The sequence below is a fragment of the Xenopus tropicalis genome, chromosome 2 (genome assembly GCF_000004195.4).
Source record: "Xenopus tropicalis strain Nigerian chromosome 2, UCB_Xtro_10.0, whole genome shotgun sequence".
NCBI lineage: Eukaryota > Metazoa > Chordata > Amphibia > Anura > Pipidae > Xenopus > Xenopus tropicalis.
Window position 1 is genome coordinate 60,474,475 of NC_030678.2, and position 13,266 is coordinate 60,487,740.

Below are 13,266 nucleotides of genomic sequence, written 5' to 3' on the forward strand. Positions count from 1 at the left end.
AAGCACTGGCACTCAGAGCTACAAAGCATGCTTGATAAAGGTGTTATTTTGCCCCGAAACGTTGCACCTCCGCAAAACTATATATATATATATATATATATATATATATATATATATATATATTTTTTTTTTTATGTAAATAGTTTTTGTTGGTTTTTAAACAGGATAAGAAAGATATTCTGTTACATACATTTCCCAGGCTTTTTCTCTCAAAAAATGTTACAAGATGCATTGTATGTAGTCTAAATTATACAGTTCTTAATTTGATGAACTTTAAACACTAGTACATGTTTACAAATGAGTAAGATATTAAAATAAAGAACCAATGGTGGGATCACAGTTTGTTACTTCTTTACTGCTTGACTTGATTAACCAAATAAGTGTGTGGTGTCTATTTATTACGTTAGAGTCATAGTTTCGCAATAATATTTTTAAGGGCTTGCCCTATTTTGTAGTTCTGAGTGCCAGTGCTTTTTTACTATTGAAATTTTTTGGGAGGGTTCCGATCCCTCCAGCATTGTGCACCAAGCTTTTCAATTTTGAAGAGCTAGGGTGTACGAGGAAGGTCTCCAGTTTGCCTTAGTCACTCTTTACTGCTGCCATGCAAGTTGGAGTGATATCACCCCCTTCCTTTCCCCTCAGCAGAGATCCTCCAGTTAAATAGACTAGGATAAACAGTAGCTTATCAGAAAGCAGTTCCATTGTGCAGCACTGGCTCATTCTGAAAGGTCAGAATCAAGCAAAATGCACTGAGATGGCTGCCTACACATCAATATTACAACTAAAAAAATACATTTGTTGGTTCAAGAATAACATTTTAAATGATAAAGTGATTTATTTGGCAATGAAACAGTTTAATTTAGAAATAAAAGTGCACCATAAAAATGACAGAATCCCTTTAAATATGGCTAGTTTAATTAGATTCCTGTGCGGAATCCAGCAGCATGTGTTTTTTCATTTATTTTACTGTTGGTATCGGTGTGCAGATGACATATTGCTGCTGATTCGGCCCCTTCAGACTGACTTCAGCAGCTTATCTGCCTGTGTATGTGACCCTCTGATGGGCCTACCTGGCTAAATGTCGATCAAGCAGGTTTGATTTTCCTGTTGGCTTGGGGATTGAATAGGCTCATTGATGTGTTCCTTGCCTCAACAGCCTGCACCCTTTGTCACTGTAATTTGATCATTTTGGTACTAGTGCCAAACAGTTGGATTAGCCCGATATCGTCTATATTTTGTAACCGAATGTAACTGTGTATCTTAGGTAGGAAATGATCTTTTCATTTGGCAACCTTGCCAAAGGTGCTTATCTTATGATGTATGACCTGCTTTATATATATGATGCTACGTGTATTGTCTGAAGTATTGCTGGATAGCATTTATTTAGCAGGTTCATAAACCCAACCAGATTTATTAATGATCACTTCATGTCAATGTTGTGGGGATAAGTGCAAATTTCTTTATTGTAAAAACCAAGACATTTTCTCAAGATCTTGATAAAGTTCTCTGGGACACAAAATATGTTGATTTGGCTTCTTATTTCTATCTCATTCCAAAATAGACTAAGATTAGTCCCCCATATGTAATAAAAGGCACTAGGTTTACCCAGAAGCAGTAGGCCATAGCAACCAATAGGAAGTTTACTTGGGTGACAAGTAAATTCTACCTGCTGGTTGGTTGCTGTGGGTTACTGCTCCTGGGCAGTCTTTCTACCTTTTATTACATAACGCCCAATATCTTAAAATCAAGGTTTTCCTATCAAATGTATCCTATAGAGAAGAGGTGCAAATTACATTGCTCCTTCTCTGTATCCCAAGTTGGGACATTGGGTAGACCCAAAGTGCTGATGTGTAGAAGATTTGCAGTGCCATATTTTTAATTCTGAATATGTTGCTCTTTTGGCAGTGCTGTAATTTCCATGAGGCAAGTTGCTTAAGGTGGGATTTTAACAAAGCTTCCCCTGTTAACTTTAAAGGGATACTGTCATGATTATTATGGTATACTTTTTTTATTTCTAAATTACGCTGTTTACAAAAAAATCAGGCAGCCATCTCAGTGTATTGTGCCTGAGTCTGAACTTTCAGAAAGGGCCAGCACTACATATTAGAACTGCTTTCAGTTCTAGCCTGTTGTTTCTTCTACTCCCATGTAACAGGAGGAGTCGCAAGCTGGACTTGGATGTCTTACTATTGAGTGCTATTCTGATATCTAGTGGGAGCTGCAATCTTGCTATCTTCCCGTTGTTCGGCTGCTAGGATGGGGTTGATGTCACTCCAACTTGCAGCTCAGCAGTAAAGTGTGACTAAATTTTATCAGAGCACAGGTCACATGTCTGTGGCACCCTAGAAAATAAAGAATATGGCTAGCCCCATGTGAAATTTCAAAATGAAATATAAAAAAAATCTGTTGCAGGGTTCTGCTGGAGCAGCTCTATTAGCCGATTTTTAGCGTTTTGAGAAAAACATGACCGTGACAGTATTCCTTTAAGCATTGGGTATGGACCCCACCTTGGTCCATAGGCTATGCAATTCACTGACTAGAAACACTTGTGCCATTAAGTACAAATGTACTGGATTGGATCTTAGTATCAATATTTTAATCTATAAAAGTTCACCAGTCACTCTCTTAGGGCTCTGGCACACGGGGAGATTAGTCGCCCGCGACAAATCTCCTGTGTCTCGGGCGACTAATCTCCCCAAAATGCCATCCCACCGGCGAAAATGTAAATCGCCAGTGGGATGGCATACGCAGTTTCCTCTCGAGGCAACTTGCGCGATTTCACTGAAATCGTACCGCCGCGTTTGCCATCCCACCGGCGATTTACATTTTCGTCGGTGGGATGGCAATCTGGGGAGATTAGTCGCCCGCGAACAGGGAGTTTTGTCGCGGGCGACTAATCTCTCTGTGTGCCAGAGCCCTTAAACATGTAATTGTTTTATACGAACCTCTACAATTTGAAGCAATTCAAAAATGTTTATCTTGATTAATCCTTTGGCTAATGCACTTTCTAATCTTTGCTCTCTTTATTTAGTGGGGACACAATGAACCTAGAAAAGCTAAGCAAACCAGAACTACTGACCCTGCTGAGCATCCTGGAAGGGGAGCTGGAGGCAAGAGATCTTGTCATTGAGGCAATAAAGGTATATCTTGACTTTCTGCCCATGTAGTGGTGTTAAAATCAGAACATTTTATACTATTTTGTACTATTGTTTAAAATCTATATCTTTGTTTGGTTTCTTAAAGGGAAAATGCACCCTTGTTATAATTAAAGTTTATGTTTAATTTATTTGCCCTTGCATAGGCTATAATGTATGTGCTAATTTCCTTGTGATTCCTAATTTTCCTTCCTAGTACTTAAAATACACAGTCAGTGATGTTAGATTGATGTGCTGACAGAATGTCATATTCATTGTAATCTTTGTGTCTGATCTCATGTGGATTTATTAACTGAATTTAATAGATAATGGTGTTGTGGACACAAAAAAGTTATATGATGCTTTGTGGGCTTAATGAAAATTGACAGACATTTTTCTAAACACACATAATTGGACATGTAGCAAGTAGGTTTATAAGTAGGTTTCTCTCACTTCCATGTTATAAGTACTATACTGAAATTTTCCTGCAACCATTGCTAGTTGGAACTTAGATTCTGTTTAGCTAGCTATGTTGGCACCCACACTTCACCAACAAACTAGTGATGTCGGTAGTAAGCCTAGTTTTTGTAGTCCCGATACTGTAGGAAAGCCCTCCACTTAAACCCATACCCTTATTCTTAAAATATAAAGTATGTAGTCTTTTGCAGGGTTTCAAACCTTGTCAGCCAGACTGGCCAATACTTATCCAGTTGTTTAACAGTTTCCTTATGGAGTGTGTTTACCATTCAGCTGCTGTTTATTCCAGTTAGGGCTCTGGCACATGGGGAGATTAGTCGCCCGAGACACAGGAGATTTGTCGCGGGCGACTAATCTCCCCGTGTGCCAGAGCCCTTAGTGGTGAAATGCTGTATGCATATGTCCAATCTAAGTATGATTGTGATAAGAAATTACGCCATTTTGATGTAACCAAACTGGCAGATAGTCTTTACATTGTAGACAATGATAGTTGACTTCAGGGTTGGAGAAGTTCCATAAACTAGGATCTGTAGTATAATTGTAATTGTACAAGGTGCTGCGCCATTCAGCTAAGGCTTTATAAACACTGATGGTTGATTCCATATTAACTGACTTTAGATTGTAAGCTCTTTTGAGAAGGGCCCTATGTACCTCTATTTTTGTGTGTAATTTGTATGTTTAATACATACACCAAATCATTGAATAGTGCTATGCAATGATAAATGTGTTCAAATAAGAATATTATCAATAATATATAGCTGCATTTTCTGTATAAGAATGATTCAATCCAATTAAGCAGTGGAGGAAAGTCGTACTTACCAGTAATATCGGTTTAAGATGACATGACTAGAATTTGTTTATAATTGTGAATGTGCATGAAGCCTAAAGTCTTATTTGGTTAATCATAACCCAACAACTGGAGGTTATAATTAGGGGCCTATTTATAATGCTGTGTAAAACTAAATTAGCAGAAAAGATGGTATAAAAAGCTGTGTAAAATAAATAACTAATTTTATCAAGGTGTGTTTTATTTTACCCCAATCGAACTTAATAAATCTGCCCCTTAGTTCCCAGGTTCTGACTTTGCACTATGGGAATAAAGTTAGATGTGTGAGGAGATATACAGTAGCTATGTCATGTAGTTATATCTCTTTGCATATCTGACTTTATTTCTACATTTGTAGATTATGTGACCTTTAAACCACCAGTGCAATCTACAGACATGAAGGCAGCTGAAAACAAGGAATAACAGTACTGATGTACTGGCATGTGGGAAGCATATCAATAATTCCATAAAAATTTTTTTTTGTTTTTATTGCCATAAAAACATAAAAAGTACTTGTTTTGCTTCAATCCTGGTGTATTTACCTGTGTGTGCTGACGCAAGTATGCCTTTAGCATTCCAGTTCTGCAGAACTTTGTACTGTACACCTCACCCATGTTTACTTCCAGTAGGCGACAATGACTAGGTGGAATGTGACATTCTTTTGCTAAATTCGTTTATCATTACTCTTCTTCTTTGTTTATGAAGGGAAACTTGTAAATATGTTCCTATCCTGTGCAAGGGCTCATACACATGGGCAGATTTATGTGTATTTGATGAGTTTTTAGTGTTGTTTTGAATGCACTGTAAATGCATAAAAATGTGCAATCTAATTGAAACTGAGCAATATTCACAAGCTTTTAAGTGCCCTTTCAATCTATTGCATTTTAAATCAAATTTTTAAAATCAGCATGTGCACTTTTCTGGATTTGCCAGGTTCTGTTTAATATTGGGCCTGTAAAAACATGAAAGAATTGCATTATAGATAGAAATAGAGAGGGGTGCAAGCCCATAGTTTGCACCATTTAACATTTATTCATATATGAATAAAATTGCGCCTTCAAGGTGTCAAGAATAAGGTGGCTTATTGCAATACTTCTCAGATCACAGTGGTGCTATTCCCCAAGTAGATGCATATAAAGTTTGGCGTGCTCTCACTGATACTCTGGAACACAATGCGCCAGAGCTATCTTATTTTGAGCATGAGCATTGAATTATGCATTCAATGATGGAGCACAAGTCTCTAGAACGGGAATAAAAAAAGATTTCAAATGTGCTAGTAGAGTGTGGAAAATCAATAACGTAAGTTGCAGCATAGTTCTGCTCCTCTGCTTCCTCCTTTTATTCTTCTATTGTTTTGCTACTATCGTACTGGGACAGAAGCTCGGGGGTAAAGCCTTAGAGGATCCATATCCACATCTGCTAGAACTGAAAACCATTATACAGGTACGGGATCCCTTATGCGGAAACCCGAATTACGGAAAGCCTGTCTCCCATAGACTCCATTTTAATAAAATAATTCAGAATTTTAAAACTGATTTCCTTTTTCTCTGTAGTAATTAAACAGTACCTTGTAATTGATCCCAACTAAGATATAAATAATCCTTATTGGATGCAAAACAATCCATTGGGTTAATGTTTTATTGATTTTTTAGTAGGTGCCCATACACCTTCAGATCCGCTCGTTTGGCAATGTCGCCAAGCGAGCGGATCTTCTCCCGATATCCCACACCTATGGGTGGGCGATATCGAGAGAATCCAGGTCCTGGGGCCAAACGATCAAATTATAACGACGGGTATAGGCAAAGTCGGTCTGGGGGCCACATCAACGAGCTGTTGCGGTCCCCGATCCGGCTAGATATTTTAACCTGCCCGATCGATATCTGGCCGATCTCAGGCCAGATATCGGTCAGGCAGGGCCGTCGATAGTGCGCATACACGGGCCGATTAGCTGCCGAAACGGTCTAAGGGACTGATATCGGCACCTAGAATCGGCCGTGTATGGAGATCGCAGTTACGGAAAGACCCCTTATCTGGAATAACCTTGGTCCTCAGGATTCTGGATAACTGGTCCTATACCTGTATTGCGATTAAAGTATGTTAGTGGAGTGGTGGTCTGCTACATAAGTTGCTTGCTTATTTTAGTTGAAAGGGGCCTTTTGTATTTACCCAATGTATATAAAAGTATATTAAAGGGACCACCTGCCCATATGTAGTGGAACTGTAACTCTCATTATAGTAAATAGGAATATGGAGAAGGGGGGGGAGGCTGGCCAACCATACATAGATCTTTTAAAAGAATAGTACTTCTCAAACATAGATAAAATGTATAGTCTTCAATCATTCTAAAATATCTGGACAAATTAAAATATATGCATATATAAAAGAATAAAAAATATTTTTTAAATATACCTTTAGTGATCCTCTTCACATCATGTGCACCCTATATTTATGTGTTTATGTGTTTACGTTTATTTTGTATCTGTATGTATTATATATAGAAACTGCACATATATGCAGCTTTTTATAGACAGTGTACATCATTCCCCAGTGCAGATGAGGGTAAAACATTTCAGATAGTGCCCCATCTGAACTCAGGAACGCAGCATATTTATATATGCATGTATAGGTTCTGTCTTTACATAGCCTAATGAATTGATCTAAAGCACAAACATTTTACTTGTTTCTTTTCATCTTTTGCTTAGCTGTTGCTTTTGGCTTATGGATGTTCAATACAATACAGCAACATCTGGAGAGCTGCTGATAGTGTATGCAATTTTTTCATGAAGTTACTACTGTTTATTTAAACAGCTGCGTTTGCTCCATTTTTAACCCCCAGTGTGTTACTTTTGCAGTGAACTATTCTTCATTTAATTTTTGGACTACAGTGCACAGCATTTCCTCAAAACTGAGACATAGCAGGAAGATACTGGGAGTTATATTTTAACAACAGCTGGAGCTCCAGTCATTTTAAATATTCAGAGTTGTCAGCATGACAAGCAAAGTCAGACCAGCTTTCATTGCACAAACAGCATCATCAGCACATTGATGAAGTACAAATCTGCATAACTGGCCCTTGTAGGAAATGATATAAAGTGATCAGCAGTGACATGCACATGATCATAGAGAATCTCATGCCTGTCATTGATCCCATAATTTAGCACATAGGCATTTAGAAAAACTTGTTTTTTTCTGGTGCCTTTTTCACTTTAAGGAATTCTCATCCTAGTATAAGTGATTTTGTAAAACCTCAGCGCTGGATGCAGATGAGCTTCTGTGCCAAGATAAAACCTCAGAGCTGATTTAAATGCCTTAATAAGGGCTCAGAGCAGTAAATATTTAAATCTATTTGTTAGAAACGGAGTACAGTTCCATAGCTGCAATGTGTAACTAATGTTTTTTCCTCAGGCTCCTTAAGATTAAGTAGGGATTTCCAAATGCTGCAGCTACCCCTGCTATACTGTCACCCCTGTGATTAAGTGACTGTTAACAAAATTATATTTGCTGTTTTACTTTATTCCGCTAAGTCATTGTAGCACTTTTGCAAATTTCCAGTCACCTGCAGGTTTGGGTTTACACATATTGGCATGAGGAATCTGTAGAAGATGTTGCCTTATCATTACAGATACAAAACAAGTCAGGCAAAAATAAAATAGTTTTCCGAAATTTAGTTTTCATGATCTCACAGTGCAGTCTGTATATTTTACAGACATAATAAGGTCTAAAAATATTTATACAGTTTGTAGTTGACTTTCTTCTGAATATAAGATATACTACCAAGTCACACCTAAATAATACACATATTGTGCTTTTCCTTGCCACTGTTACTTCAAGCATGTGTGAAGTTTGAAGTCTTACGGCTGGTCACTTCTTTGGACTATTTACTTTTTACTCTCATCAAGGTGTTTAAAGGGGTTTTTAAGGACACTAAGCCCAAGTGGCAGTGCTTTAAATTATGTAGACTTTAGCTACCTTACAAATAGTAGATAAGGAAGTTTTTTATGTAGTATTGCAAGGAAGAAAAAAATCCATGGTGAGACCAAATTTACACAGTTTTCTTTGCTGTATCTGAGCCCAAAAAGTTCTAACCAAAACGATTTATTCTTTTTGATTATTAATATTATGAATAATACTTCAGTGAGGATGGGAATAGCACACTGTTACTCAGGCAAAGGAAGGTGTAATTATATGCACAACCAGGCAACCTTTATAATTTATAGCTGAAGTTGGTTTGCTGATCGATTAAGCCATTTGTCATCCCAACACTACAGGTCTCCCTAATGTCACCGTAAATCTCTTTAACATTAAATACTAACTAATCGTTTTTCTCCAAACGCAGCATTGCTCACAATGCCTAAGAATTATTCTGCCATGCAATGAATTAATCACGGTAAGATCCCCTGGTAATGTAGCAACTTGTAAACTTTCTGTTTAAACTATAGTGACACCTATTACAATATATATAACTATGTATAAACACACACACACACAGCAGCACCATTTATTATGACAACCAGAGAAGTTTTTCTACAAACTAAGATCCCACGTAAATGCAAAAAGGCTAAGAAGGAGTGTTCTGTGGACACATTTAGCGTGGCCATTTATGGTATGTCCAGTATTTGGCCCCCTGGCTGTTGCAAATTAAAATTTCCAGCATCCCAAACAACCAAAGTTTATTAAGGTAAAAGCTAAAAGGCTTTAGGTTGGATGTGACTGATGCCATTAGAAAAAAAAAACCTGTGAGACTTTGTTGTATGTTTATGATTTACAGCAGATTTAATTACTTTACTACTGTACTTGTTATAATCTCTCAAAGTAACTTTTGATAATTCACCCTTTTTATTCCACTAGTAGCAAAGCAGTTTATATCTACATTTAAAGCTTCCCTAACCAGATTAGAAAAGCCTTACAAAGCTTTATCCAGCCACAGAATAGGAATTGCTTAGTGTGCTGGGCAGCGACTGTCAGCATCTGGAGCTGGTTCTGTTAAAAGTGACTACCAAGTAACGCAACAAAGGTCAGTTCAGCAAAACTGAGCAATATTAGTTTTGCTTTAATGTGCACTTCATTGTCAAAAGGGTAAATTATAACCTAAGGATCTTATTTTGTAGGCCTGGTTATCAACGCTGAGATTTTTGCACTGCACACTGTGTGTTAAAAAATAAATAAATAAATATATATATATATATAATATATTAACTGCAAAGGGACAAACTTTACCTTTATTAGCTTCCCACTCACACCCTTGAATAAGGGGAGTTTGTTTTCCTAACAGCGATTTACATTCTCGCCAGTAGGAAAGCATTCAAGGAGATTAATCACCACCGCTAGAGGAGATTAATTGTGGGGATACTAATCTCCTCTTGTGTCATCGCCCTTATATTGGAGGGAGGGAACTACAGGGAAAGATAATACGGTTAACTGCCTTCCCCCTTCTGCCATAGTTGTGACTACAGATATCAACTGTCTCCTCTTGTGTCATCGCCCTTATATTGGAGGGAGGGAACAGCAGGGAAAGATAATACAGTTAACTGCCTTCCACTTCTACCATAGTTGTGACTGCAGATATAAAGTGTGTAGAAAAAAACTACCAATGCTATTTAGTTAAAATAGCATGCAGTATGCAGTTCCAGCATATTTTTATTAAAGGAGAAGGAAAGTCATTTTGGCATTTCACTGCCAATAGGTTTGCCACAATAGTGTCACCTAGAACAATATATTTATTCTGCAGAAACCATTACTATACCTGAGTAAACAGCTTTAGAAGCTTTCTCCGTTTGCTTAAGATAGCAGCTGCCATTTTAGGTAGCTTCCCTCCTAAGGGAGGGGTGGGAGTTCTTAGCATTCTGGTGGGAGGGAGAGCAGGAGAGAGGGGAGAATTGCGCAGACTCTGGACATGGGAATTAAGGATGTTTTTGAGAGAGGAAGTCAGACACTGGAACATCATGTTTACAAAAAAAAAGAGACAAGAAATCCAGTGTTTCTTTTGATAGAGGACTCAGTGCAGCATTACTGTAAGTGGCTGTATTTACATAGACCATTCTGATAAAGCTTACTTAGTTTACCTTTCCTTCTCCTTTAAAATGTATTTATTTTGCAGTTATTCTTATCCAGTACTTTTGAAAGTTCTAATTTTAGCTAAAGGTCTCATGTAGTTTGAGGAAGTTTATTGCTTATTCATGTGGTCTAGCTGCAGACAGACAGTAGCAGTGCTATTGCTTTTGTACAAGCTTTATCTAAAACTATGTGTGAAAGTTTTTAGAAGACCTCTAAAAAAGCATCTAATAGCTCTCCATCTTCTATTTTGCCAGTGCATAACTCATGCTCTGTGCTGCTATAAGTTTAGGGGCCAACTCATATTATAAAGTATAAATACAATATAAAATTCATTAAACAAGGCTCAGAACAATTTATCTTTTCTGATCATCTACTGATTATTGATGAACACTGGGCAAATTTGCACCTGGGCGATAACATATGGCATATGGTAACATATGGCAACCAACCAGATGTTTGCTTTGATTGTTCTGCCTGCAGCTAAAAAATACTAACCACTGATTGGTAGCTATGGGTTACTGCCCAGGTGCAGATTTGCCCAATATTTATAAACGAGACCAACTGACTGACTGAGTATGGTCTAACAAGATCAAAGATGGTGATGTGCCAGGGACAAATTTGAGGGCATGGATAATTACAATTATAGGGCTGCTGATCCTCTGGGCTGGTACAGTAATTTAATTATTTAAAAATGCAGCATATCTGCAATAATGCTGAAGGCTTTACTTCTGTAAAATGTAAATGTTTTACAGAAAACAGCTGCTGGGCATATACTGCCAAAAAGTGTTTTAGAAAAGTTTTATTTCCATCATGTTAATAAGACCACCTTTTGTAAACAGAAGTGCTAAATAACAGATACAAACAAAACAAAATTCTGTTTATCTGTCTATCTTGCTGTCACACAGGACATTACTGGTCCTACAACTTGTTCTTTTTGTATTACTATTGCCTACTTCCAGCTCCTTAGGCCACTGACTCACTGAACTCTCCCAGGCCCCCTTTTTCAGCCTCTCTTCCTGTTTACTATGTCTTGTATCATAATGGCCTCTCTTGTACCGGCTGAGATGACATTTACAGGCACAGAACGCCTTTCACACAGAACTGGCTGCCAGCCCACGACAAATACAGTAAGGGGAGGCTCATTTTCTCACTGCTTTGCTGATGTAGTAGACACTTTACCCTTTAACTTCCAGAGACACACTAAGCAATTCACCTCAGATTTGGGCAGTGCCATTTTCAAATGATGTTTGTAGTTCCATACAGTCTCCTTAAAAATATTCTTGTTAAATAAAAAAATTTGTGTTAGGTAAAATCTCAAGCAAATGTATTTAGCCACACATAAACATCACCATTCTGCAAACATGTTGCATGTTCTGCTAACCCTACTGCTGAGGGACCAGCTCACCCCTTTATCCACACAGAGCAATTGCACCCCTCCCTCGCCTTGTTCCATTGTGAAGGGATGGATTCTGGGCTTAGAAGACCCTCTGCTTTCCAGAGAATATTTCTACCACCCACTATGGAAGTCTGTATTTACCCTTTAAAGAATGTGTATTGCAAAATATTACTGAAATGTATAAGCCACAGAATGAGTGGCTTTGGCCAAACATTTATTACTATTATACAGTCCAAATGTATAAAAGTATTAATGACTGGGAGAATAATACGTCTTATATGACCACTAATCAAACACTATTCCCCTATTCCCCTTAACTATACTTATCTTTGTAAAATCTCATAATTTTCATTGAGGTTTTGCTACAAATGTAATTTTCCCTCAAAGTGTCCACACAGGCCTTGTTTTTGGAAAAGTTCATAGCAAATAGAAGGCTGATGGTTAGGGGTAGTTTATAACCAATCAAAGATCATGGCTGCCAAATGCCAGAAAACATGATTGAGTTAACAAAATCAATTATGTTTTGTGCATCCGATTTCTTGTTTGAACAAAAATAAGTGTAATTTTTTCATGAACTGGTTTTTACAGAAAATATATAGCTTGCCAGGATTCAGATGGCCTGATCTTCATATAACTTCCCCTTGGGGTTGTCTCCTTTGCAGTAATACCAGCCAGTACACAAGGAGGTAACACAATTGAGAACAGGACAGTGATGTCACAGGGAGAGACTCAGGGCAACTCGTGTGGGTTTTAGTGGTTCAGGGGGGCTCGCTGTAGTGGTAGCCTGGCTTCCTTCCCCCAGCTGAAACCTTAGTTAGCCTCTAAGTTAAGGAGGGCATTTCAGCTGGCTACTCATTTGTTTTTATCTGATCATAAGAACAGGGATAGAGTGTGACTTAACTTTCGGTTTCAGGTTTTTCTCGGAAATGCAATGAAACAACACAAACCATGCATATTTCTTTATTAAAACAATAGGCAAAAGTAGGGTCAGAACAAGCTCTGGACAGGGTGTGTGGAAGGCAGAGTATTTACAGTTTACCAGTAAGAGACAGTGCCTGTCTTACCTAATGATTGACTGGCTAGATTGTTCAAATACTAACTGAGTGGCAATCCTATTGAAGTTACCCTTATGAAAAAAATAGTGGTAGACAGTTTTTAAAATTTAAAGAAAGTTTTGGATGCTTCCTGGCTCAGCTTTAATGTTCTAAAATTAACAACCTGCCTACTCCTATCCTCCAGTAAGATCTTGTGTCTTTTAGTGATTTTTAGTGAAAAAAATGTTTTCAATATAGTTAATTCGGCAAAAATGTAATGTAGAAGGGCTGGAGTGAGCAACATAATGGCCAAAACACTACTTGCACAGTCTATCCATTTTACCC

General features: G+C 37.8%; 1 protein-coding gene across 2 annotated transcripts in view; it reads left to right on the top strand.

The window, feature by feature from the left end:
* The window catches only part of cttnbp2nl (CTTNBP2 N-terminal like), a 62,996-nt gene that overhangs the window by 28,003 nt on the left and 21,727 nt on the right, over positions 1 to 13,266 (top strand). For both annotated transcript variants that reach the window (XM_004910727.4, XM_002932128.5), the window contains one exon: positions 3,032 to 3,140. In XM_004910727.4, coding sequence (XP_004910784.1) covers positions 3,042 to 3,140 — 99 coding nt within the window. In that variant the 5' untranslated portion in view covers positions 3,032 to 3,041. The remainder of the gene's footprint in view (positions 1 to 3,031; positions 3,141 to 13,266) is intronic.